General features: G+C 41.0%; 4 protein-coding genes and 1 pseudogene across 12 annotated transcripts in view; 3 read left to right on the top strand and 2 right to left on the bottom strand.

Annotated features, from left to right (window-relative positions):
- The window catches only part of LOC309714677 (kinesin-like protein KIF1B), a 137,847-nt gene extending 122,932 nt beyond the window's left edge, over positions 1 to 14,915 (top strand). Inside the window, exon 12 of the mRNA XM_082547297.1 lies at positions 14,877 to 14,915. The gene's annotated coding sequence lies outside the window, so the exon portion shown is untranslated. The remainder of the gene's footprint in view (positions 1 to 14,876) is intronic.
- LOC309714658 (TIMELESS-interacting protein-like) lies at positions 60 to 10,241 on the bottom strand. 4 transcript variants are annotated; one of them, XM_082547231.1, is made up of 8 exons: positions 10,219 to 10,241; positions 7,889 to 8,036; positions 7,340 to 7,430; positions 6,063 to 6,138; positions 5,632 to 5,754; positions 5,482 to 5,545; positions 4,487 to 4,699; positions 60 to 670 (listed from the first exon to the last, which is right to left on the bottom strand). In XM_082547231.1, the coding sequence occupies exons 1-8, from the start codon at positions 10,219 to 10,221 to the stop codon at positions 426 to 428; spliced, it is 963 nt and encodes a 320-aa protein (XP_082403357.1). In that variant the 5' UTR covers positions 10,222 to 10,241; the 3' UTR covers positions 60 to 425. The 4 variants fall into 4 exon arrangements, with proteins under 4 accessions (XP_082403357.1, XP_082403360.1, XP_082403359.1 ...); XM_082547234.1 differs by lacking the exon at positions 10,219 to 10,241 and adding an exon at positions 9,409 to 9,498; XM_082547233.1 differs by lacking the exon at positions 10,219 to 10,241 and adding an exon at positions 9,142 to 9,464.
- LOC309714666 (kinesin-like protein KIF1B) overlaps positions 10,261 to 27,262 on the top strand; it is a 63,851-nt gene continuing 46,849 nt past the window's right edge. The window contains exons 1-5 of one of the 2 annotated variants that reach the window (XM_082547254.1): positions 10,261 to 10,597; positions 10,760 to 10,817; positions 12,609 to 12,944; positions 13,045 to 13,166; positions 13,260 to 13,412. In XM_082547254.1, coding sequence (XP_082403380.1) covers positions 13,156 to 13,166; positions 13,260 to 13,412 — 164 coding nt within the window. In that variant the 5' untranslated portion in view covers positions 10,261 to 10,597; positions 10,760 to 10,817; positions 12,609 to 12,944; positions 13,045 to 13,155. Of the gene's footprint in view, positions 10,598 to 10,704; positions 10,818 to 12,608; positions 12,945 to 13,044; positions 13,167 to 13,259; positions 13,413 to 27,262 lie in introns of both variants that reach the window. The other variant, XM_082547253.1, reaches the window with a different exon arrangement.
- Positions 14,877 to 18,161, bottom strand: LOC309714642 (serine/threonine-protein kinase pim-1-like; annotated as a pseudogene). Its single transcript has 7 exons — positions 17,524 to 18,161; positions 17,237 to 17,389; positions 17,021 to 17,115; positions 16,514 to 16,883; positions 15,317 to 15,497; positions 15,060 to 15,230; positions 14,877 to 14,970 (listed from the first exon to the last, which is right to left on the bottom strand). The product of its transcript is annotated as a serine/threonine-protein kinase pim-1-like (transcript).
- LOC309714669 (transcription factor 7-like 1-B) lies at positions 16,690 to 21,848 on the top strand. Of its 4 annotated transcripts, none has more exons than XM_082547257.1 (5): positions 16,690 to 16,779; positions 19,252 to 19,348; positions 19,518 to 19,674; positions 19,810 to 19,917; positions 21,621 to 21,848. In XM_082547257.1, exons 1-5 carry the CDS (start codon positions 16,755 to 16,757, stop codon positions 21,831 to 21,833), a joined length of 600 nt encoding a protein of 199 aa, XP_082403383.1. In that variant the 5' UTR covers positions 16,690 to 16,754; the 3' UTR covers positions 21,834 to 21,848. The 4 variants fall into 4 exon arrangements, with proteins under 4 accessions (XP_082403383.1, XP_082403384.1, XP_082403386.1 ...); XM_082547258.1 differs by lacking the exon at positions 21,621 to 21,848 and adding an exon at positions 20,757 to 20,840; XM_082547260.1 differs by lacking the exon at positions 21,621 to 21,848 and adding an exon at positions 20,606 to 20,653.

Raw genomic sequence — 27,262 nt, 5'->3', positions numbered from 1 at the left:
TAATTGAACGAGCACTTAATGCTTGGAAGAGGGTGATGGTCAGTTGACAGCTCACATACTACACACACACAGAGGCCTTTTATAGAAACATGTTTGCAACCAAAATTCTGCCAATAGTGAAACTGGAGAAAGAAGATGCATCAGAGCAGGAACTGTGGATCAGTTCAAATATTTTTCTGTAACAGATACCAACACATGGTAAATACGTTTAGGATTTGGACTTTTAAAAATAAGAAAAACATTTATTTCCATTGATTATAAATGTCTTTGCTAACCCAAAGCTGACGTCACAGTAGGAACATGTGCTCAAGATATAAACCACCAGAAATGCACAACATTACTCGAATGAGCAGGCACGAACATTGGGAAACCTTTAAATCTGCTCACTGCCAAAGCTTTTCAGCAGAAACTGCTGCACGTGAACTTTAATCCCCCTCTACACAGTCGTTGCTGAGCTGTTGCTCAGGGCTGAGGCCGGTCTCAGCCTCAGCGGGCTCAGAGTCTTTGGGGGGAAGCGGGCTGGTTTGTTGCGTGGAGGTGTTGTTGGAAGGCTCGAGGTCAGGATCTTCTACAGTTTCATCTCCATCAGTAGAACCTTTGATGACATTTGGTGAGGATGCAGCTGGAGGTTTGTCTCCTAACATGTCAGCAGTCTGAGAGGCTGAAGGGCCTGAAAGGGTTGAGAATTAGAAACAGTGATGGTTTCAGTCAACACAGACACACTCAGTCTACTACGATTTATAAAAGACAGGCAAAGCTGAGATAATGAAAAATGAAACTGTAAACTGCAGGGTTCAAACTCATTGTTCAGGGTCAAATTTAAGCACTTTAAGCACTTTCAAGGTCCATTATCAAGCTTTTCCAGCACATTACCAAAAAAACAGTTTGCATGTTCCACTTTGCATCACCTCAGTAAGACCATGTAAAAATTAAAACAAATCGTCTTAGGTTGACTTAAATGTTCTTTGTTCCTCTTTTGTTAAAACAGAGAAAAATGCACCACACAAAAATACTGAAAAAGGAAATGGTTGTCTTATATGCATATAGTGCACAAACTCAAAAAACTCATTTCTCTCAAAAATGCAGATGTGCAAATGTGAACAAATCAACTTGTTAGAGATGCTCATCTCCACTTGGAAAAAACAACCACACAAAAGAAGAAATCTGCACAAATGAACAAGTCTGCTCATCAGATATTGATGCTTCTTTCCTACGTGACACAACAACAGGAGACAGATGTTTGGTACTTTAACTAGTTAAGCACCCACACCACCAAAAATGGGGGAAAAGAGAGGAGATCACATTTAATCGGTTATAACACGAGGTCAGAAATATAAGTGCAGACATGAGTGTCCACAGAAGCCTCTGAATCTCAGCTGTAAACCATTTCTACAAACACCAAACAGTTAAAAGAGCAGTTACATCACCATGAATCTGTGGACAGGTAACATCCATATTTTGATTTATGATTTTCTGGAGTTAAATGTGACCCAAAGTATATTTTATAGCATATAAGCTATAAAATACTTTTAAAAATTAGGTGAGGGAAATAATCATTTTTTTCTATGTTTGAGTCCCAGTAACTTTGACATAGTAACATCTGCAGTAATATTTACCCCTCTGATGACAGCTCACAAGCGTTAGCTTTATTTTGATACCAAGACTGTTTACACAGAGTTTGTAATTGCAGAGAAATACTCCATTTATTTTGGCCTCTTCATTTTCGAGCAGGAAGCTCAGAAAAGCCCTGGGGGCCTAACAGGTCAAAGTTCATTCCCAATAAAACTAACTGTGAGATGTTTGACTACATTGCTCTCTGGATTATTGTTACAGTCCTAAATGATCAGCTTTAAAGTGTTTGTGCTAATAACACCATGTACAGTAAGACAGGCATGGAGAACAGCACTGACGGGAGGCTTTGAACAGATGACACACTCAGTTCAATTCAACATATAAGACTTTAAAAACGCACAAACATCGACCTAAAATCTATTTATTCAGTCCATCACCTGTCATAGAATTATGTCAAATAATAATGTATTGTTCATCTCCCTTAAATAAACAGGCAGCCTTAAAGTATGAAACATTCATTCATTAAAACACTAAAATGTGTCTGTCGTCTCCGTGGCTGATAGAGCCCCACAGGCATCAATGTGAGCTTAAAGCCATTTATAATTTTTAAATGGTTTAATGTGTCGGTGCTCACGATAAACACATTTTGAATGAAAGCCAGGGAACTTCAGCAGCACAAGAAATGGCTTCTTTGTGCCCACATGCATCAGTCCCTCTTTTTACCAGTTTTTCTTTAAGGCTTAAGTTGGCTAGTTAAGTGTCGGACTAACGATTAAAGCTTTCACTTGAGTGAAGTCACTAATATTACTGCTACTGCTAAGTAATGTTAGCCAAGTTTAAAGCACACTGCATAAATCACCATGCCATAACTAACTGCTGTGCTAGCACTGCCGTACTCTATCACACTCAGTGCATTTCAATCATTTCTCCAGCAAGTTTGATAGCTAGCAAATAATAATCATAGTTTTAAACATTAGCCTGTGTTATGTACACATACTCGAAATTATTTACTGTCATGTGACTCAAGAGTACAAATTCCTTCAGTGTCGTTTTCCATCGAACACTCATTAAAACAGCACGAACCCTGAAACTGCTTATTAAAATAATATGTATGTAAATAATAGTATGTTGCATTATAAAAAATTAAGCTTTTGACTGCCCTCCAGAGTTCACGTTAACTTCAGATCTCTGGAAGCTACACTACCCGAACGATGTCAGCTGTTTAGTTTCTATACTGGACAGAAAAAAAAAAGGGGGGGGGGGGTGGATTGGCTCCTCTTAAGGAGGACTAATGACTAAAATGTGAAAGTTTAAAGTCGATGAGTAAATCATGCTTGGGTAATACAATGGAAACGGTCTCATATCACCATCTAGTGTTATAAACTGTAAACACATTTTTATGGGTGAAGGCTCATAATAGAGACCGATCAACAGGTCATTTTCTTTTCTATGGGTCTCATTTAAATCACATTACATCATTTCTGCGGTAAATGAGGACCCTGAAGAACGATTTAATGTCACTGTTAAAGATTTGTAGACAATAGATCGCAGACAGCTGGCTCCGCTTTAACTAAAGAGGAAGTAAAAACAGTTTGGATCACAAGTGTAAGGCAAAAACAAAAATACTACGCCTAATTGAAGCTGACATCAGACAGGCAGTAAAGAAATCAATGTTTTCTACATGCTTTGCCTCTTATTACCAAACTCCACACTAATGTGAGGAATCTCTGGTGGTTTGGACGAACTGTGCAATACGGGAACTCGTCACTCGACCTTCAGGGTTTCTGGTGGATATATACACTAGATCCACTTCACTATATTGTAAGGAGTATTCACTCACCACCCATCATCCAAATCATTGAATTCAGGTGATCCAGTAACTTCCACAGCTGTATAGAATCAAGCACCTAGGCATGCAGACTGCTGCTACTAAGTGGAAGTGTTTGGGAACGACAGCAACTCAGCCATCAAGTGGTGGATCACGTAAAATCCCAGAGTGGGGGTCAGTGGATACTGAGGCGCACAGAGGTTGCTAATTTTCTGTGGAGTCCATCGCTCCAAACTTCACGTGGTCTCCAGATTAGCTAAAGAACAGTGCACAGAGAGCTTCGTGGAATCCATTTCCATGGCCGAGCAGCTGTAGTCCAAGCCTTACATCACAGAGTGCAACGCAAAGCAATGGGACACAGCGGTGTAAAGCACGCCGCCACTGGACTCTAGAACAGGAGAGATGCAGTCTATGGAGCGACGGATCACAGTTCTCAATCTGGAAAGCCGATAGACAAGTCAACTTAGCAGTTGCCAGGACAACAGAGCTCCAGGTTTGGTGGCAGGGGGATTTCGGTGCGGGGTTGTTTTTCAGAAGTTGGGCTCAGTCTCTTCGTTCCAGTGAAAGGAACTCTTAATGCTTCAGCATGCAAAGACATTTTGGCTCCCGACTTTAAGGGAACAGTTTGGGGATGGCTTCTTCCTGTTCCAGCATGACTGGGCACCAGTGCACAAAGCAAGGTCCACAAAGACATGAACTCTGGCATGGGAGTCCTGACCAGAACACCACTGGGATGAATGAGAGCAGAGACTTGGAGCCAGGCCTTCAACATCAGTGTCTGACCTTACAAATGGTCATAAACTCCCATAAACACTCCCAGAAGAGTTGAAGCTGATATAGCTGCACAGGCGGACGTCGTGAATGGGATGTCACTCGAGTTCATATGAGTGTGGGGGCAGATGAGCAAACACTTTTGGCAATATACTGTACATTCAATGTTTTGCTTTTTGTATTTTCATATAAAGTTAATACACCAATGAAGCTAGATGATCCTTATGAACCTTCGCTGGATGTTTTGTAGCAGAATCATTAATTATTTCTGTTATATTGTGTCCCAGCTGTATGATACATTTTTGCCATTCTTACCAATTTGCTGCTGGCGTGCGCGCCTCTTTTCCAGGGCCCGCTGTCTGTTCAGCTCAATACGTTTCTGCTGCTCTTCGGTCAGAGAGGGAGTAGGTGGGGGAGCGAGGGCTTCGGCAATCTGCCCTTGGGGAGCATTAATAAAACTCTCTCTGCTGAACAGATCAGGATCCCCAAATGTTTCCAGTTCACGTTGTACCTCTTCGTCACCAGCACCTGAACACAATTTCAAGCAGTGCTGATAATTAAGTCCTGTGGAATATGGCAAGTATTTCCTATGTGCACCTGCAGGTGTGAATCCACCGTAGGGCTGTTCGATACAACGATATATACAAAAACGTCTATTTCATTTTACGCTATCGTTTGTTTCGTGGTGTCGCAAAATAAACTGTTTACGGCAATATTTCTTCATGGTTCTGATGTCACTGTAGTAAAGTGCTCTCTTTCTCTTATATATAACCACACTACGGACGGACAAGCGCCTGTTTTTATGCGTTGTCGTTAGCAACAACGACGGTAAAACCATCGCGTGTCCGCTTGTTTATGTTCCACATAAACCTTTCAGAATAAAGCTCAAGATCCTGTTGAGGCTTTTCAAAATAAACGGAATCACGTGAAAGAGCAGAGTGTTTACGGATGAGAAGTAAAACAGAGCCGCCAGGTGCTAAAAAATAAACCTTAGACTCAAACGTTAGAACAGGCTTTCCCCCGCAGCACGCCGTGTAATAAATACTCACAAAGAAAACGGCGCCGTTACAACTTCTGTCTAAAAATGTGTCGTTTCATGCATCGGTTAAAACACTCGACTCCAGCTACATGACGCGCAGCTGGAAACACTTCACGCAAGTCGAGATTCACAGAATTGACAGAAAATGTTACATTTCTGTGATTTATATCGTTATCGGACGATAGAATTCTTATATCGGGAGATGAGACTTTGGTCATATCGCACAGCCCTAGTCCACCGTATCCCCATCAGTAATGATTTTTCTTCTTACCATCTGTACTTGTAAAATCTTCATGTGTCAGGGGCATGTCCAGTCGTATTCGTTTAAGACATGTCTATAGAAGAATGAGTAAAAAATTACAAATTCTGAACATTAGGAATCCCACACGCTTGCAGGAAATATTCTACTGCTTCCTCTCACCTGCACTTCCTTTTTGCTGCCGAGCCTTTCCACTTTGTCAATAAAATCTTCAAATTGCAATTTGGGGTACAACCTGTGGGCCCAGTTCTCCATCTTCTGCATCAGCAGCCGCAGGTCTGCAGCCTAATGGGGCAAACATCAAAAACAGCGAGTAGTGATATGAAAGAGGGCTGTGTGTGATAGGACGCTTCTTCTTCCCACTAAAAAATGACTTCCAGTCATTGGAACAAAAGACATCTTAATTTGGTAAACCAACCTCTGGTTCCCCTCACTCATTTTTGACCACGACAGAAAGGGCAACTTTTGACCTTTTAGTCTCAAACCAAATTTAGGACATCTAATTAAAAGCTGACAGGCCAAACAGATTTAGCTCAAAAACCAATGTTCATTCACATCTGGTAATTGGTGGGACAGATGTTATCATATCCTACCTCGTGTCCTTTGCCTTTGAACTGGATATTGTCAAAGAGAGTGCCCAGAGCTGGAAGCCCTCGATCTGATATCAGCCTGGGAAAAAATATTAAGACTAAGTTAAACCATTAATGGATTACAAGCAGGGTTAGCAGCACATCCAGGCGTATTTGGCTTATCCAATTCAGGATCGTGGATGGCTGAAGCCCATCTCAGCAGCCAGGTCGCCAGCCTGTCACAGGGCCAACACAGACAGACCCTCTGAATGGAAATGTCAGTGCCTTCAGATGTACCATGTTCAGAAGGCAGTAGCTTGTTGGGGGGGGGGGGGGGGGGGGGGGGGGTGTTTGGTTTTCAGGGTGCCCACAACCTTTCTTTTCCTACCTGTTTGTACATAAGGCAGTATAATGAGAAATAGTCAAATTTCTCCATCTAAAAATAAAAAATAAAAAATTGCTATATATATATATATATTTATAGCAAAGTTGCAATTAATTTGAATATTTTATCAAATGAAAATCTATGTTTTTCTTTAATACAGCTTGCAAGTTTTATCCTAAGTATAATCGACGTTCTTACTTAAAAGCTTATTTAACATCCTTTGATTTAGTATAACTTAGTTCTGTCCAGGAACATTGTGAACAGAACAGTAACAGAGGAGTGCCACTGGAACACCCACTGGGAGACTACTGGGAACGAGCCTGACTTATGGTTGGCAATACTAACCAGGTTCACACTATAGGTGTACAGAGACTGGAAACATCTTTCTCACACACATCCAGGGATGTCTCCAACGCTCTGACAATTTTCAGTCTGGGAATTTTGCCCATCCAAATGATGAAAACAACAATGGTATTAGAGTCTTTCTTCTTTAAATGACTGGCAGAGTGAAGCTGCACCATCATCACACAGATGCAGTCATTTGTACCCGCCGCTAAAGCGTAAGAAGACGCTGCAGTACTCTGCGAAACGACAGGTGTCGCCACTCAGATAATATCACATCACTTTTTTTGTGCAAAGTTCTTTCCACAAACTTACGTTTTCAAACATTTGCAACAACTCTGTGTGTCAGTGTGTCTCTGAGCCTCTGTGCACGATTATTAGTGAAACGGTGATAAAAACCAGTGCAGTCACAGACTCGTGTTCAACCTGGCTGCAACACTGACAGTCTGCACACGTCAATCAATGATTTTGGCCTCCTTGTGTCCCAGCTCACACAAGATGACATCAAATTCCTATTTAAATGCGCATTTTAATGCATTTCAACCCTCTGTCGTGATATAAATGTCTTTGCTACCTGTGGGAGTCCAGCTTGGGTTGGGGTCTCTTCACGCCTCTCCTTTTAGCAGTAGGGACATCAGCCAGCTGTGATACCTCACCTTCATCTCCTGCATTGAAAACACATGACAACAGGATGTGTTTCTAACTCATTCTGTTGGCAGCGTGGCAAACTTCAAGCTTATCTTTAAATCCAGACAAATTATAGACTGGAGGTTACAGAAGAAATGTGCTGGTTTGAACAGTATCTGATAGGTTTCATTTGCTCACGCAAACAAAAACATGTGTGTTGTTATTGTTAGAAACATCCAGTCTCAGAGAGATGCTGAAAAACCAGTTCATGCATTTGTTAATTCTAGGCTGAACTAACAAATTCATTATTATCAAGCTGTTCCAAAAAGCTTTGTGGAAGGACTATGAGAGGTTGTATTTCTCCCACATTAGCCTTTTTTCCTGAATCTTATTTTTCTATGATTCTTCATTAAACCATGAATTTAAAATACAAAGTTCTGAATCATCACATCTTAAAGACCTCATAGTAATCCTGTAAGAGCACAGCAGCATCTACCATCTGCAAAAGGGTCTCCTTCCTCCTGGCCTCCCCGGCCTGGGGAGTGTGGTGGTGGGAGTGGGGGGAAAGCTTCATCCTCTATGCCGTCATAGTCAGGAATGTCCTGCGGGCTATTTTCCTGTGGGTCAACCATGGTGAGTCGGTCCTGGAGACAAAGTAAAAGACGTGTGAGCCCCAGTCGTCAACAGCATCAGCATTAAGTTACATGAATTTAACTGCAAGTTGAAAAAATGACATTTATTTCTGTAAGAGTAATTCTTTACTGTGTTACAACATCAACATGAAAACCTAAAAAAAACTGGCATTTACTTTTTTCTTTTTTTACATCAACAGGAGGAGCTGTACAGACACTCATCCCACCTGGAATTATACCCCAAATTCAGAAATGTACTATTATGATACATTAATGGTCCATTATGTTTGTTTCACAGTTATATACATAATACAATTTATAGATTTGTATATATTTACATTCTATCAGGGATGAACTGGTTGTGAACCTTTGGGCTGATAATGACATTTAAAAGTTACAATTTGGATGAATTATTACTGCGATACTTCTTTTGGACTCTGTAGTACCACAGAAATATCATTAAAGTAACAGGTTTGTTTTAAAGTCTTTCAGCTGTTCCGTAAGCATCATCGTCATCATCATTTATATAGCACTTTAAAAACACACCTGGCAGACCGAAGTGCTGCACAATACAAATGTAGTAATAAAATAGCAAAAAACAAACATAGCAATAAAGTAAACTCTTGAGCCAAAATGATGTGACACAACTAGGGCTGCCACAAACGATTATTTTGATAGTCGACTAGTCACCGATTATTTATGCGATTAGTCGACTAATCAGATCATCATCCACTGGACGTAAAACTACAGCTTATTGCACCATGCAGCATATGCTCTTATATAACTATCATTAGCTTATAGCTTTAAGCTTTTAAGGTGCTAACTAAAAATAAAGACAAGATGATAGTTTATTCAATTTTAATGAAATTTGCAGATTGTTTCGGTGAAGTTTAATAAACTCCTTGCTATCTAAAATATAACAGGACAACGGAGTATATTCTCCAGCATCTCACACTTCTGATAATCAGCTGTCTGCTTGACGTTTATTCAGCTGTGTAAAAACTATAACTTTAATCTCAGACAAACCGATTTACTCAGGAACAAATAAAATACTAAAAAAAAAAAAAGCCAAACAACAACATTTTTAATTTATCTAAGTGACTCATATATATTTAACCTGAGTAGCGAAAGACGGCGGTGGGTTTGAAAACAATTTGCCTGGAGTCCGGTGTTCTCACCGTGCTAGTGACCTAGCCCCCGGCTAGCTATCGAGCTAGTGGGTAACAGACGACTCTGAAAACGTCGGAGCGCTTTTGAAAATATGTGGTGTCCTGATAAACTGAGCCGATATTTGAGGTTTACACAGCTACATTCTCGGCTGAAAATATGTTAAACGTTTATTTTGTGACCCAGAAAGAATAATAAGAGTAATATTAAAACTAACTAGCTGCCGCCATTGTTGGAAACTGAGCTGGGCCGCGCTATGAATTCTGGGACACAGCTGCTGCTTCTTCTTCTTCTTCTTCGGGGTTTAACGGCAGCTGGCATCCTTGTACATGCAGTGCTGCCATCTTCTGTTTCAGTCCGTTATTACACTCTTAAATCCTGCTACTTATTCCTGCGTCTTTTGGGATCTTACAAAGCTTCAAACGACGCGTCGACTATTAAATCAGTCGTCGACGATTTTGATAGTCGACGTAATCGTGACTAGTCGACAAATCGTGGCAGCCCTAGACACAACACAGACACAAAAGGAAATCTTCTACATTGTTTTGCTGTTCACACAAGTTCTAATGCTACCCTTTGTTTCTGGAAGGAGACGATTTTCTGTCCAGTATTAAAGTTCAAAGAACAGGGTATCCGTCTCCAGTGGGCTGCTAAACAAGTTTACCAGAAAAATCAGACCCACGGTCATGTTGTGTCACTTTGAGTGATTAGTCAGCAGCAATAACAGGGAATGACAAACTGACAGACTTTGGATATAAAACAAACAATTTAAACATTTAGAAGTTAAACATCTTCTCGGATTCCTTTTGCTGCACATGTCTATGTATGTATTTGCTGTACAGTGTCATTTGTTTGGAACATTAATCTTGATGTATACATAAACATTTGATTTAAAAAACGTGTTTAAAAATGAACACTGACACAATTAAACACAACACTGGTGCACGGTGACTGCAAACAGAAGCAGCTGCTTGTATCCTCCTGTGGATACAAACCAGCAAGAACTCATCAGATCTCTGTCACTTACCATTAATGAAGTTTGGCTTTTATTAATAAACAGAGAGCACGGATATCTATGGAAGAAATATAGTATCATCAGAATTCAAGTATTTTTAGACATTGAATTTATGACACTGAATTTTTATCCTCCAAATTTCCCTGCAAAAATATTCACCTGCAAAAATTCACCTGCAAAAATTCACCTGAAAAAAATTCACCTGCAAAAATTCACCTGAAAAAAATTCACCTGCAAAAATTCAACTGCAAAAGTGATGAACTTTAATGACCCAAGCCAGAGCAATCAGCACCAGATCGAGTCGAGTGGCTCTCAGCCAATTAAATTACGCTGTTTGATCACATGACACCGTTAGCCAGCAGTGTGTCTCCTAAAAGAGAGCTGTTTAAAGGTGAGTGATTAAGTTTTTCTCCTAAATAGAGATCATTACAGAACGCCTAGTCCTACTTAAAATCCCATTTATTATTATTATTTTTTTTATCATCTACTCGAACTAAGGAAAACGTTTGACTAACTCAAAGACAATTTCCACGCCTCCCCTGCCTGACTGCAGAGGCAGTTTTGAATTTAGGAGCGCCAAGATGGCAGCGGCAAACCCTGGCGGCTCTCCGGTGAGTATATATATATATTTTTTTTATCTTCAAGTTTGTCTTTTGAAACCTTAATTTTATTTAAATCCGTTGCTCACGTATAAAGTACACAGACGGGGTCTTTGCTCAACTCGTCTGAGGCGTGTCTCACTAAGCGCTACATGCTAGCATCCTGCTAACCGAGCTACCCTTTACATGCTGTGCTTTAGAAAATAGGATACTCGTTAAAAAAAATACTCCGCAGATATCCGGTTGTTCAGTCTGACGTCACTAGCCGTGTCTGGGTCTAAACTCCGCTGCAGGTCCATATATCAAACGATCACTGTGGCATTACTGAGAGTTGAAAAACTGTCTAAAGTCTTTCATCTTTAATAAAATGATCAGCGTTCTGCTCTACCAGGTGTAACAATTGAGTTTAACATCCAGGCATCCATGAAAACGGAATTTATGACATTTAATGGAGTTAGAAGTTAGCAGGGAGTTAGCTCGCTAGCTTCTATCTAAATACAATATAGCATGTCCTGACTGCGGGGTTTTGGAAACAAATTAAAACATACAGCTCTGCTATCACTTCCAGCATAAATGAAGACAGAAAACTAAACAGCAGTGACGTTTGTAGGGTTACTGAAGTTGGGCTAGCTGGTATATAATGATGTGCTACGTGACCGCTAGCGACATAGCTATGTTAGCATAATATAAACAAGCTAACTTTTTTTTCCACTCGATAAAAGTTAACGTGAGTGTTCTCGGTGGTCAGAAACAAATGTAATCGCATGGCAGGATGCTGTAAAAGGACCAAACTTCAGCCAGGAGAACAACTGAGATAATCCATCCACAATACGAGGTTAGTCATTCATATACTGCTGCATGGGCTGGGCTGTAGTTACATCGTAAGGTTTTAAAAACTGAGCTTAAATAAATGATTAGCGGTAATAAAAGCCGAGGGAGGTCAACAGGGATCACTGACTGTTTTAGGAGCTTTTTGAGATCAAATAGAAGAAAATACATAACATTAAACATGTTAACAACACAAAAGCCATATTAAACGCAGACTACTTTAGACCCGGAAGTAGGATTCGTCGCGTCATCACTGAACAACCGGATAGATAGACGAACACTGCAAATATAATGTTGGAAACGAGAACGGCCTTTAGTGAAGGGGTAAAATACACCATGAATAAAGCCATAGAGTGAATGGCTGCCATGGTTGCAGAACAGCCTGATTTAATGACAAGAATGGGGAAGAGTGAGGTGAAGTGAACCACAGCCACAAAACACGGTCAGACAAGGCGGCAAAAGGGCAGTGATCTGTCCGTCAGTATGAAGTTGGTGTGTGCTTTGGTGAACAAAAACTCCAGACTGGTAGCAGGAAGATGGGAGACTCGTGTTTCACTGGAATAGTGGTGAATTAAAACATCCTTTGTTGGGGACATTTCGGTGTAAATGCATCCATACAGGCAAGACAGAGGCAGACCAGACAGTGAAGAAAACAAGGCAAACATTAGAAATATAAAAACGGAAATATAGGATGAGTCGGGGATGAGTTCCTGCCCCAAGTGGAGGAGTTCAAGTATCTCGGGGTCTTGTTCGCGAGTGATGGGAGAAGGGAGCCGGAGATCGACAGACGGATTGGGGCTGCAGCTGCAGTAATGCGGACGCTGCACCGGTCCGTCGTGGTGAAGAGGGAGCTGAGTGTAAAAGCGAAGCTCTCAATTTACCGGTCGATCTACGTCCCTACCCTCACCTATGGCCTTTACATGACTAACGTCCCCTCTTCTCCCTACCTCACATTGGCCCCCATCTTTCTTCCAGGTGGAAAAGACCCGTCACCTTCTGGGAGTGGCGGCTCCCGTGGGAACAGCTCCCACCACCAAGTCCCTGAGTGAGTCTCTGTCCCCCAGCGTGAGCTCCAGCACTCTGTCCACGTCCACCTCCGCCTCCTCGCAGATCTCCAGCACCACCTTTGAAAGCGTGAGAAGGAGCTGGCCACCAAGGTGAGAAAAACGTGGGCTTAGTGGGCGTTCTTGTTGCTGCCTTCTTCCTTCTCTGCTCGGTCTTGTTCCTGTTGTGTTGTAGTGCCTGCGCCTTCTGACACACACCTTCAATACTGAATACAACCAGCTGGTGAACAGCATCAGTGACTGCAAGGTGAGAAATAATACAAAGAAATAAAAAAATAGCCTTTCTGTGTCACATCAGGGAGTTCCTATATTGACGTCTACCTCATCCTGCTGTTGTTTCACTTCAGCTTTCTCTCATCTCACCGATCGGACGTGATCCATCCGTGACGAGCTTCAGCAGTGCCACCCTCACCCCTTCCTCTACCTGCCCCTCTCTCTCGGACTCGCGCTGTGGCTCCATGGGCCAGAAGTAAACATATTTTTAGGAACATTGACCTCGATCTGCAAACGGTTATTGACAGGTTATCCATTTGATTCTAACTTGGTGTGATTTGTGTTAAAGGACCCCTGAGAACAGCTCACGTGCCTCCAGTCCCTCCTGCTCAGACTGTGAAAACTTCCCGATGGTTCCCACTCTGGAGACCTCCTACCTTGCGCGGGCTGCAAAGAACGAGTTCCTGAACTTGGTGCCTGATATTGAAGAAATGCGACCAGGGTGAGTAATGCCATATTAACCCAAATACTGTCACTATGACATGTGTCTCACAGACCAAATGTAAGTCGACACTCATGTTCTCTAGTTCAAGCAGAAATGATGTGGATCGATTCAAATTCCTGAGCCTGGATGATTTCAGCTGGAAACAAACCAACTCTGCTTCTTCCTCAGATAATTCAATTCAATTTTATTTATATAGCGCCAAATCACAACAAAAGTCGCCTCAAGGCGCTTCATAGATACAGAGAAAAACCCAACAATCATATGACCCCCTATGAGCAAGCACTTTGGCGACAGTGGGAAGGAAAAACTCCCTTTTAACAGGAAGAAACCTCCAGCAGAACCAGGCTCAGGGAGGGGCGGGACCATCTTCTGCGACCGGTTGGGGTGAGAGAAGGAAGCAACGGTTAGAGCACCATTTAAGCACCCGCACAGTTTCAAAAGTACCGGTATCGGATAAAACCTAAACGATACCCATCCCTAAACAGAGTATAGATAAGGAATCTCTCAAATACTTCATAAAATGAGCATGTAGAAAGTGATCTAGCATTCTGAATGTTCACAATGACTCTCAGAGAGAGACCTGCTTCATTTTAAATCAGCCACTCGTGTGCCACGCCCAGAGTGCTGACCATTTGGGATGTGGAAGAAAAAAATCACGCCAAGTCAATGTTCAAAGGCAATGGTCATGGCCAGTAGTGGAACAGAAAAGCTAGTTCTGCCATCAATGGCCTGATGGGCCAGTATGGGATCTATAAAAATGAGAGACAGCTACTCCTCCCTCACCCCACTCAGTATCACTGGTATGAGGTTGAGAAGGGGAAAATGCATACAGGTCAATGCTGAACACATGAGAAGCTACTTTAAGGCATATCACCCAATTTGTAATATTGCTAAACATTTCTTAAGGCAGACGAGTCATGCTGGCTGGGTCAGTGTCATTTTTGTTGTAATTGATGTCTGGTTTGTTCTGTTCCCTAGTGATGGGTAGGGATGGGTACCAGTATCCGGTGTTCTGACATAATCCTTGAAATAGTAATAACACAGTATCCTCAGCAAAGATGAATTAAACAAGTTTTATTTTAATGGAAGTTTACTTCAAGTCTTCAGATTTTTACTGTCTTTTATTTGATTACTTTAAAGTATATGATTACATTAGAGTAATTAAATAAAGACAGTTTTGATGGAGCTCCTGAGCCAGCCCAAGCTCTCTATGAAGACGAGGAAAAACTCCCCTGGGGGGGCCAGACTGACGGGAAGAAACCTCGGGAAAGCCCATTCAAAGAGAGATCCCCTTTCCTGGGATGGCTGGGGGGGGGGTTACAGGAATTCCAAAACACTGAAATTTAAAGTGGGCCAATTAAAAAAAATTATTTCCTGAAAAAAAGAAAGGTAATTCATACATCACACATAAATGATAACGTCTGAATTGTGTGTGTGTGTGTTTGTGTGTGTGTGTGATAGGCTTATCTCAGCCAAGTGTGATGCTGTAGCTCCTCCAGCGTCGGCCGCGTCTCCGGGACTTTGGTTAAACACGCGTCCAAGAAATCCCGGCAGTCTGGAAAGAAAGGAAAGAGAAAAAACATGAAGATGATAGTTCCAGTGGTCCAAGCCATCAGTCAGTCTTGAAGTGTGACGTTTTCTTACTTTTGGACAGATGTCTTTTGAATTTCAGGCGCTTTTTGAGGAAGCTCGTGGTGTTAAAGTCCCCGGCATGAAGCGCTTCGTACAGAACCACTCCCATTTGCCATACCGTGGTGGGTCCACACCTGTAGCAACTGCGCCCGTACCACTCGGGAGGGGAGTAAATTTCTGTACCTAATAAACAGACACAATTGCAATTTCTTCTAAAACAAAAGGCGAAAATTGTGACATCTGTGAAGAGCAAGAGCAGAATATGTTACCATAGAAGACGCGGTACTGCGACTGCTCCTTAACAAAGCAGCTCAGTCCAAAGTCGATGATACGAACACGCGGTACATCTGAGCCGGTCTCAATTAGAATGTTCTCACTCTTGATGTCCCGGTGAAAGATGTGTTTATCCTCCAGGTGCTTCGCAGCATCAACCAGCTGCTTCAGAATGACCTGGAAATAGAGCAGGGCGATATGACCAAAAATATTTATCACGATATACATTTGAAAAGTTGCGATAACGATATAACTGACGATATAACTGACACTAGACAAAATACTTTACAACGCCACAACTTTATTAGTGCAAAAAACCCCATAAATGTATTTTCACTTAAACAAGCAGCTGTTTTTTTTATGTGCATTAAAGTTATATAAAAATGTAACAGTGCAAATGCAAATTCCTCGCTGACAGTTTAACCAAAAGGCATTTCCAGTGGAAATTGGCCGACATATCCTCAGCATAACCATGTAAAATATCCACAAAGCTTAAAAAGAGGTTATACACACACAATACGGTAATATCACGTTGAGGTGCAGTACGTATCACTCCGCGAGGCGCCTGCCTACGATAGCCGTAATGCTCCGACAATCCATCGAGCGGTGCGGCTTTGTAGCTTAGCAAAGTCGCCGTGTACATAAAATCGTTTTGAGGTCAGTAAACACAACCAGAATTCATACATAAGGCACACGGGATTATAAGGGGCACTGTCGAGTTTCAGAAAAATCAAAGGATTGATTTTAAGTGTGCCGTATTTTCCAAACAACACGGTAATAACGGCGGCCCGCTAGCATGCGCTACCAAAAATCGTGCTTTGTTGTGTATCTGACGGACGAAAGCTAAACCAGTTCCACACCACTAAAGTTGCAGCATTTTTACAAACCAGTTCTGGTTCATCCGTTTCATTCAACGATCCACTTTTGCTCTTCTCTTTCTGCGTCACCGCCATCTGCGTATGTAAACATAGGCACTGCGCATGCGCGTTTTACCTATTCTAGCGCGATATTTCATTTTCCTATCGTTGCCCAAAATTACACCGGTATTACCGTGAATGGTATGATATAGCCCAGCCCTACCTGGAAACGATGAAAAAGACAATAATCAATCAATGGGTTAATGTTTCTCTAATACTCTGTGCTTTGATTGAATGATGTACAGTCTAAGACTCTTCTAAGGCAAGTCAACTTGCCTTGGCCTTGTCCTCTGGCAAAAATCCTCCATTTTCTTCTATGTATTTATCCAGGTCCACAGCGGGGACAGGTCTCTCCATCACCAGGATCAGCTCTCTGCCAAAGTCAAACCACTCCAACAGAGACACTGGGGCTGATGTTTCCACTGATCCATCTGCTTCAGCTGCAAGCTTCAGCATGATGGCAACTTCCACTGACACATTCTTCCCGTTATCATCCTGAAATATTTCAACAAAGTGGATGATGAGGCACAGACGTTCCACAGGTGAACGCTGCATGCAATCCACTAATGTAAAAACAATTCAAGTCTTGCACATTTACCTTCACTTTGCAGTACACTTTCCCCTTTGGGATGTGTTTGATGGCCACCTAAAAGACACAGGGCATTGATGAGCATTTCCTCAGTATGACATCATTAAAGGTGTAAAACAGCATACATCTCAGCTTACGATATTATCCCTTATCTGCATTACTGCCTGTCTTACTACCACCATCTGAACACTTACTGGTAAATGATCCTTTATGCGGTAGCCAGCAAACACTGCTCCACAGCCTCCTTCTCCAAGCCGGTGCTCCTCCACGTATCTTGCTTGGAAGTCACCTAAACAGACAAACACAAATTGGGTTTTACTACAGCTGTCACACAAATTACTCTCTGCTGTACCCTAAATGTTCATTTTGCTCTTCACCTGAATATAAAAGCTAAGCTGCTTGCTACTTACGTTTCTGTTCAGCCACTGACTTTTTGGCAACGGTTTTGGTTTTGTCCTGGTCCACGTTCTTTTTCTTAGGTGGGTCCCTGGTGTCTCCCGCAGCTTTCCTTTTGCCAGCCTTTTTGTTTTTACTGCAGCTCTCTGAAATCTCTATGCTGCAGTCTGCAGATGTGGAAAACACCAAAAGCACATCAGCTTATTAGATAATAGACACAAATATCTCCCAAACACTAATATCTTCAAACTAGCAACCAGATGTACACTTAATCTACCCCTCACTCAACTAATTAGCCTACCTTTACCAGTGTCCAACCAGGAAGATGCCTGCCCCTTGTCACCGCTCACATGCTCAAGAAGTTTACGCTTTTTTGCTGTATTGGTTGTCCCCGCTTCATCTTGTTGGACCTTTCGCTTGACTCCCCCGACCACATGAGCATCTGAGCTGGTGGAAGGACCAGCCTGCTCAGTGACCCTCCTTCTTTTTATGGGGGTCGTTTTTTCAGGACTGGCCTTTCTTTTAGCCATCCTGCTCTTACAATCTATAAACAACAACAACACATTAGTGAAAAAGAGCGCTCGACATCAGGACTAGAAGGATTTTGATGTCATTGAATTTTAAATTAGTATTGCTTACAATATAATAACAAGTTTATCCTTTTGATAAAAAACACACCAACACCATACTAGGTCTACTAAGTCTAGATACTGATGACACTTGTTGCTCTGTTTTCACTGCTCAGTCCAAGAATAAACTTGTCACATTATTTTACCAAAAGACAAAGTGCCCCAGTAACCTTTCTTTGATTAGACATGTTGCACTCAGGTTAGTTTCAATCAAAACCAGGATTTAAATCCTCTAAAAATGAATCATTTTATACACAGAGCCTCAACATTGTTAGAAATGTACATTCTGTTATTTAGGGGATTTTATTTTTTACTTACTTTGATCTCCTGGATCTTTCTTATCTGCCTCAGTCGTAACTTTTCTTGTTTCCTTTTTCATCTTAATTTTTAAAATAGAAAATGTCACCTTAATGAGTGAATAGTCCTTCAAATGTCTGGATGCTTGACTTTTCTAACTAAGCTGTATAAGTCAGTTCTGTAAGTGAGCTTTAAAAGTAAACTCCGGAGTCTATGGCAACACAACATTAGAACCTTGCCTTTTAGTGACATCACTAAAAGGCAGTGTCCCAAGTAGTTTAAAGAAAAACACTCTGGCATTTCATATAATTCAGTAATTTCACATTAAACTTTCTTTCATTATCCTTTCATTATTTGTTTAAAGACTTGATGTGTGGATGCTACTATGAAGACTTCTAGTTGAGCAAACACTAATAAACACTGACTAGTTTATCTGAGATAAAATATAACACTTTTTTATTAAGTCAGTGTTAACTCTGTTTTTTTCTGTTAGGATCATTCAATAGTATCAGAAGAGAAAAGAAAAGTATGTTTTGTTTTGTTTTTTTTCTTCAAGATCTGTTCACATGTACTTAGCAAGAGTGAGTACACAGCGTTAAAAAATGGTACTTAGTGTAGTGAGGAAGGCGAAAAGCAAAGAGAGCATATGAAGGTAATATTGAAGAAGGCGCAGTTTTGAAGTGGTGAAAGGCAAAGGCATGAGTGCAAGCGTAATAAAAGGTAATAGGAGAGATGTCGAGCAGGCGGAGGACTTGGCTGGAGCAGGAAAAGGCAAAAGGGGAAACGCGAGTGCACGTCTGAAACTTCTTCACTGTCAGTGAATCCTAATTCTTAAGACTAACTAAGAAGAATAAATCTATGTATGAATGTCGTTTTGAGCACATCTCCTCTTTCTACTGATCAATTCTTCCACCTAGTGGATAGATGATAGTATTGCAGCTTGTCTCGTCACCTGTTGTGTGTTTTGTGTGCTCCAGAACCTGCGTCCTGTTGGAGTACTGTACGTAAAACACACAAACACTGGAGTGAACACAGCTGCTGAACATCTCTATATTCATAACTTCTTCCTGTTATCTCATATCTGTCTCCCTTCATCTGTGTAGGAACGGTGTACAGATGTATGAGTATGTCACTCCTGCTCCTCCACCTAACACCTCCACTCCAAACTAAGTTTGCTCTGCTGCTTTGGTTCACTGATCTGCAAGTATCTGTCATTTGTTTGCAGATGTCTGCAGGAATTATTGTAATGATCCATTAATGGTGCCTGATTTCATTCAGTTTTACAGCTTGTCTCGTGTTTTTGAACTGCTTCCCTCACAGTTGTACACAGTGCTAACATGTGCTCTTACTCTGTGTTTTATTCCTGAAGAAAAAGAAAGTGCCCAGCCCAGCAGGATGAAGATGGGCCATACGTCAAGAAGCCTCCAAATGCCTTCATGCTCTATCTCAAAGAGCAGAGGCCAAAGGTCATTGCTGAACTCAACATCCCTGGAAATGCAGCCGTAAATGCAGTGGTGGGACAGAGAGTAAGTGTGTAACTCTGCATACATTTATGCATCTGTTAATGTTGTCTGCTCATGTTTTTGCATGTGTCCCAGCTGTCCTGTAGTTATGTGTAGTAGCAGTGCTCACAGTGTGTTCTTATGATCTTCTGTCCACAGTGGAAGTCGCTTTCAAACGACCAGAAAGCCAGATATTTCAAGCAGGCTGAAACAGAAAGACAGAATCATGCCAAAGAGCATCCAGCCTGGTCGACCAAAGAAAACTATGTATGTCCAACAATAATTTCATTATAGACGATTGGACCGATTTCAATTGAATTAAACTGTTACTCCTGTTATTTCAACATCTGTCTTTGTGTAAATAAATGAAAAAACAAACAAAAGATGCTTCTGTCATAAGTTACAGCAGGATGAAACAACCTTCATGTAGTTCTTGTTTTTAACACTGCAAACCTTCTTTAGTTCTTTTGTTTCCTTTCATATTCAGCACACATCTGTCAGTGTCCACTAACTGTCAGGGAAAAGCCAGATAAAAACACTGTGGGGTCTTTTGGGACACGTGCTCGTTGGGTTTACTCATAGATATCAGAAATGATCTGTTCTGTATTCAAAGGATACACGAAGGACGTTTGTATTAAATGCAATATAGCGACTGATCATATGCTGCTTTCTTTGGGGGCTTTTCACCACCATGTTACACAAATCCAGTTTCTAACTGAAAAGAAAATCCTTCACCATTTTCTAATCAAATTCCCTGGTTTCCCATGTCAGAGATGTCATGGCTGAAAGGATCATCGCATATTGAGCTCAAAGCTAAACTCTTGTGTAGGGCCTCTTTCCATGTTGTACCATTCATTTTAAAAAGTCCTGGTAACAAGAGACAGAGGTGACTTGATGTATTACAGTTACTTCCCAATTTACAGAAATGATGTGACTTCTGACATTTTCCTAGCAGGAAATGTGCTACTGTGGGACACTGAAAGAATAAACAGCAAGGCACGTTTTGTTTTAATAACTTTTCTTTACTTCATTTGTATGAACTAGGTTTACCTTACAAAATCTTATACTGTATATAATGTTTTATGTTTAATTCATGTCAATGTCAGCTCGTGTTTACTCGGGTGAGCAGTACCGGCCCACAAAGAGAATGCTCTTGGTGGGTTTATGTCAGATGAAGAAGATGAAGTGATGGTCAAAGAACATTTCAAAGCCCACACTGAGAAGTTGTTCAGAAAAAGAAGTTGAACCTGACCAAGATGAAATCCAAAATTGGGAATTAATTGTTTTATTGTATTATTTTTAATGTCACATATGGTGCTGTGTAATCCGTGTATGTATTATGTGTCTCTGCTGATGTGTTTCATGCCTCACTTTCATTTTACTGTAATTAGGCTAGTTTTAAGTTTCTTGAGTATTCTGATAAGGATACTGTGTAGTATGATTTGCAAATGAAGAGGAATCAATTAGTCTTAAATTAATTGACTAAGAGAAATGAAGCGTTGGAAGAATGTTATGTTGATGACTATGAGGTTTCTGGGGTTTATTCAATAGAGCAACAACTGTGTGGGATCTTTATACAAATTCTTATATTCTATTTAGAGCTTGCTTTAAAGTATGTTAGCAAAAAAACAGCGCACGCATTCATTTTCACGATTTTTGTTCTTCTTTAGTCATTGGGTCTTTTTAGGTGGTACCTCCAGGTACCACAAGGGGGAATGTGGTGGATTTTTGTGTGATATGTATAACTATACACTATATATCTATGTGCACTGAACATATATATTTTAACTTTCATGTAGAGTCTTAAGCACAAGACATTTTGCTTCACCATGTTTATTAAGGTGGTGCAGTAACAGGGCAGTTAATGCTGCTGAGAGTTCTCCTGCCTAACTCGCTCTCCAGCTAACTAACCTTCCCTAACGTCTTTCATGCAGCACATGTCTGTATCTATTTTTTCTACTCTTTTACAGAGCATCTTTTTGACTGTCTTGATTTTAATTGGATCTAAAAGGGTTGGATCTCCACATCGTTGGTGGAAGAAGATTATCAGGATGGCTTCAAAATTTGCGACTACAGCCCCTCTTCTGTGGAACCAGCTTCCAGTTTGGATTCGGGAGACAGACACTATCTCTACTTTCAAGATTAGGCTTAAAACTTTCCTCTTTGCTAAAGCATATAGTTAGGGCTGGACCAGGTGACCTTGAATCCTCCCTTAGTTATGCTGCAATAGACGTAGGCTGCCGGGGATTCCCATGATGCATTGAGTTTTTCCTTTCCAGTCACCTTTCTCACTCAGTATGAGTTAATAGACCTCTCTGCATTGAATCATATCTGTTATTAACCTCTGTCTCTCTTCCACAGCAGGTCTTTTATCCTGTTTTCCTTCTCTCACCCCAACCGGTCGCAGCAGATGGCCCCGCCCCTCCCTGAGCCTGGTTCAGCTGGAGGTTTCTTCCTGTTAAAAGGGAGTTTTTCCTTCCCACTGTCGCCCAAGGTGCTTGCTCATAGGGGGTCATATGATTGTTGGGTTTTTCTCTGTACCTATGAAGCGCCTTGAGGCGACTTTTGTTGTGATTTGGCGCTATATAAATAAAATTGAATTGAATTGAATTGTGTTAACTTGTGTAGTTACACAAGTTACACAGGCAGAATGCCGTGTGAACACTGTCTCCAGGTGGAAAACAGAATGAGCGATACACCTGCTGTCAGGCCTGCAGGGTTTCTCCCTGTGATGTTCTTCTCTGTCTTGTGGTTGACATTTTTTTTTTTTACTGGCACAAATAATTTGTGGGGCGTCTTATTGTGACACCTGATTGTTGTAGTATTTTTAAAATGGCTGTGCAAAAAAATAAAAATAAGAACCCCAGATGCATTGCCTGCATTTTTAGATGAATAGTTGTATATAACTTTATTATTTACAAAATTTTTGTTTAATTTTAATTTAAAAAAATTACCACTTATATTTGCATTTCAAGTTATGAAAATAATTTACTAAACATGTCTGTGGTTTTTATAGTAAAGAGAAAACATAACTACTACTAGGGTTTTATGTGTTTGTGTGATTTCAGACCAGTTGTTTTAATAACTGTAAATTTGGACGTGTGAGGTTGTGCTGAAAAGAATGATACCAAGAAAGACAAGGTAAAAAAACAACAACAATCAAAAGCAGCCAAAAATGGCCAATTATATTTTGGACCTCAGAATATTGACCCAACAAATCATGAAAAATGAGGTTTCAATAATTGTTTGTGACAGTGCAGCTTTCTGGCAGTAGTAGTAGTCAGTACAATTTGATTTTTTTCTAACAAAAACAGTATGAAACTTAAGTTAGACTTGTGTTTGGAAATGAGCCCCCGCCCAGTGTTGTGTAGCTTTCTGGATTTTATACTTATTGGTTACATATTTATTTATTATACAGGCTATACAGTACACACATTTTATGTAACTGAAATGTTTAATTATGTGGGCTATAGAAAATAATTAAGTTATAGACCATATTTATATGAAACATATGCTTAATGTATATTAATCATATGTAACACCTGCATATGTGTTTAAAACAAGGCTTTGATTTTGCCACCCCATTTGATTTCCATGCCAGCCTGGAAAAATTTCTCTAGATCCGCCCCCGGACCTGTCCTGGACCAGCAACACCAAATCAGTGACTAAAAGAGCTCAGCAGCGACTGCATTTTAAGAGACGACTGAAGAAGGTGCACATCCCCAAACCCATCTTTAATACTTTCTACAGAGGTACCATGCAGAGCATCCTAACCCGCTGCATCACAGTCTGGTATGAAAACTGTCATGCGTCCAATCGCAGAGCCCTCCAGAGGATTGTGTGGACCGCACAGCGTGTTATTGGCAGCTCTCTACCCAGTCTACAGGATATTTACACCTCACTGGGAAAGCCACTAGCATCATGGCTGACCCGCATCACCCTTCCCATCAACTGTTTACCACACTTCCCTCCAGAAGACGACTGCGTCATCAGGAGCAGGTCGGCAAGATTGTGCAATAGCATTTTCCCCCAAAGCAGTTTGGCTCCTGAACACCATGGTTCCCTCCTCCGCACTGAAAACTTCTCCACACACTTCTTGGACTACATAATACTCTCCTCTAATTATTATTACTATTATGATGTGAACATTTTGTGCACTTAAATCTTACTGTGCTAATGACCCCTGCATCAGCACCTTGTTTGGAATAGCAGTGGAGAAGACATAGATTCAATGCTGCAGACGTCTGAGCAAAGAAAGCTTCTAGAAGAGTAAAGACTAGCTAGAAGAATGAAGATTCACAGAGTAAATGTGAAAATTCATCACAGGGCTCTATGCACTTGATTAACTGACCATGAGCAAGTTTGCTAGTCTGGAGCATTCAGATCCACCACAAAGACTGTTCAGTGCTCACAGAAACTGCACAATACCCAAGAGCTGCATCTGAGCCTCTACAGGCCTTAAACAGCATGTTAATGTTCAAGACAGTTTAATTAGAAAAAGACAAAACAAGTATGGTTGGTCTGGAAGGGCCGCCAGGAGAAAGCTTCTTGTCTCTAAAGAGAACACAACAACTCAGTTGAGGTTTGCAAATTTGCCCTTGAAAGCTTCTGGAGCAACATATTTTTAAAAGATGAGACTAAAGTGGAGGTTTGGTCATAATGCACAGCAGTAACTTCAGCAAAAATCAAACACAGCACAAACACCTCAAATCCACTGTCAAGTACGCTGGTTCAATTGTGGTGATTTGAGCTTGTTCTGCAGACACAAGCAATAAGCACCTTGCAGTCCACGAACTCCTCTGTATGCCAAAGTTTTCTAGAGTCAAATGTGAGGCCGTCTGTCCAACAGCTAAAGCTTCTCCTAAATTAGGCCATGCAACAGGATAATGAGCCCAAGCACAGCAGCAAATCTACTGCATGGAAGTCCAGACCTCAACCTGACAGAAATGCTGTGTATAAAGAAATGCTTGCAAATGTTGATGAATTGAAGTTATTGCTGCTAACTGCTGCTTCTGTAACCGACTCAATCATAGAATGATTATGATATTGAAAAAGACAAATGCCTGAATCCTAAATTGTGGATATCCTTTTGTTGTGATCTAAAATGTAACACTAAATGTGATTAAAACACTAAAAATCTGGACTCTTGGGCTCAACAACTGCAAGGATCACCAGCCCGAGGAAAACACAAAATACACATGACCCCGTGACAAAGACAATTCATTCTTGAATGAAGACATTGATCTGACTTTTTAAAATTTTGCCAATTGTGTTTATTATTAAATTATTGAGGAAATAGAAAGGGGGGGAGGGGTTGTAAAGAAGAAGGTAAAGGAAAGGGATAGAAAGGAGGAAAGAGATAGAGGAGAGAAAACCCCAACAATCCCCTCTGAGCAAGCACTAGGTGCGACAGTGGATAGGAAAAACTCCCTTTAAAGGAAGAAACCTATGACAGAACCAGGCTCTAGAGGGGGCAGTCAACTGTCGGGACTGGTTGGGGGGTGAGGGTGAAAAGAGAGAGGGGGGGGGGGGGGGGAGGAGATGGGACAGGTGATAGGAGTTAAAGGGAGACAGGGGAGGGAGAGGTGTCAGGAGAGAAAGGGAGAGAAAGAGAGAGGAGAGGTGAAAATTAAGATGGAACAGACGAGGTGACATTAGCAGTAGAAAAAGTAGAAAAAGCAGGAGTGTCCCTCCTCCAGAAGAAGCAGAAGCGTTTTTTCTTCTTTTCCATGAGCTTTTCCACGAGCACTTTTTTCTCTAGGATGAGGGTTCTCAACTGATCGATTGTTTCTGCATTCTCCTGCTCAAGTCTCTTGCATGTTTTCTCCACTTCTTCTAATTTGGCTTGTTTGTCTTCGAGCCTTTCTTTCATTTCTTTAGATGTTGCCTCCTGCATTAGCTTTGCCTCGTGCAGCTCTGTATAACTCTGTTGTAATTTGTTGTGCGTGTCTTCCAACTGCTGACTTCTGCTCTCGATTTCTTGAAGTGAACACTGCAGGTCTTCGTTTGTTTTCTCTAGTTGTTGCTTTAGCACCTGCATCTCAGTGTTTTTGCACTTCACGTTGTCTGAAAGTTCCTCGACTTCTGTGTTTTTTCTCAGCATGTCATTGAGCTTACTCTGCATCTCTGAGCATTGGTTTTGCAGTTTTTCCTTTTCCTCTTCCAGTTCAGTTGTTTTGTAGTTCAGTTTGTTATAAAGTTCTTGCAGGTTTTGGTTTTTCCTCTCAAAGTCCTGGAGAATTTCTTTGTCTTCTTTCTGCTTTATTTCCTGTTGTTCTTGGTCTTGAAGCAGCTCTTGATATTTGTGCAGTGTTTCATCAAGCTTTACCTGCAGCGCTCCGTATTGTTCCTGCACACCTTGGAGTTGGCACTGCGTGTCTCTCTGGTCCAGTTTTTCTTTCTCTTCAAGGATTTCTTTATTCTTTTGCAGAGCTTCATCAAGCATTACTTGCGAGCCTTCGTTGTGTTTCTCGATGTTCTGAAGTTTGCAATCCAGATGTTTCTGTTTCATGTCTTGCTGTTCTTTCTCTTGAAGGAAATCTTTATTTCTTTGCAGTGCTTTATCAAGTTTTATTTTCAGCGCTGTGTATTTTTCCTGCACGTCTTCAAGCTTGCAGTCCGTTTGTTTCTGTTTAATTTCTTGTTGCTTTTGTTCTTGAAGCAACTCTTTATTTTTGTTCAGTGTTTTATCAAGCTTTACCTGAAGCGCTTTGTATTTTTCCTCCATGCCTTGGAGTTTGCACTGCTTCATGTCCTGTTGTTATTTTTCTTGGAGGAGTTCTTTCATTTTTTTGCAGAGCTTCATTAAGCTTGATTTGCAAGCCTTTGTTGTGTTTCTCCAGGTCCTGGAGCTTGAAATCCATTTCCTTCTGTTTTATCTCCTGTAGCCTTTTTTCTTGAAGAAACTCTTCATTTGTGTGCGGTCTTTCATCAAGCTTTACTTGCAGCTCCTGATTCTTTTTGTCCTTCAGCACTAGTTTTTCTAGTGCTTTATCAAGCTTTGCTTGGAGCTCAAAGTTTCTTCCCTGCATGTCTAGGAGTTCCATTTCTTTCAACTTTTGAATATCTTCCTTTTCTAGAAGCTGGTTGAATGATTTGTCTACTTGATCAGGAAGTTGAATTTTGTCTTCCTGATCACAAAGAGGAGAGTTGGGCTTTACTGTTTTTTTCTGTTTTCTCTGAGACATGTTTGAATCTGTAAACTGTCACTCTGTTTATATCTGAATTAACTAATTTCAAGAAACTGTTGAAATTACCTGGACTGCCTCAGCCCAGGTGATGTAACATTAGCAGACAGAGGGTTTGATGTTGCAGAATCTTTGGAGCTGTGCCATGCTGAACTGAAGAGCCCAGCTTTCACCAAAAGGAAGAACTAACTGGGCCCTAGATTGCCCAATCAAACCTCTTAATGCCACCTGCCCTCTCCTACATTAACTGTGGGCTCACCTTGTAGAACAGAGTTGAGTGTGGAAGAAATGGCAAAAATATGGAGCTGAAAAGCTGAGAGAGAAAAAGAAATGATAAATAAATCAATGTGTCAAATTAACTGACATGTTAGCTGGTGGAGTGCCCACTGCATTATATATATATATCATCTCTTTTTTATAATAAA

Source organism: Aulonocara stuartgranti, assembly GCF_965226115.1.
Source record: "Aulonocara stuartgranti genome assembly, chromosome: 9".
Taxonomy (NCBI): domain Eukaryota; kingdom Metazoa; phylum Chordata; class Actinopteri; order Cichliformes; family Cichlidae; genus Aulonocara; species Aulonocara stuartgranti.
Note: the sequence above shows the minus strand (reverse complement) of the source record. Positions and strands in the feature narration are given on the sequence as shown.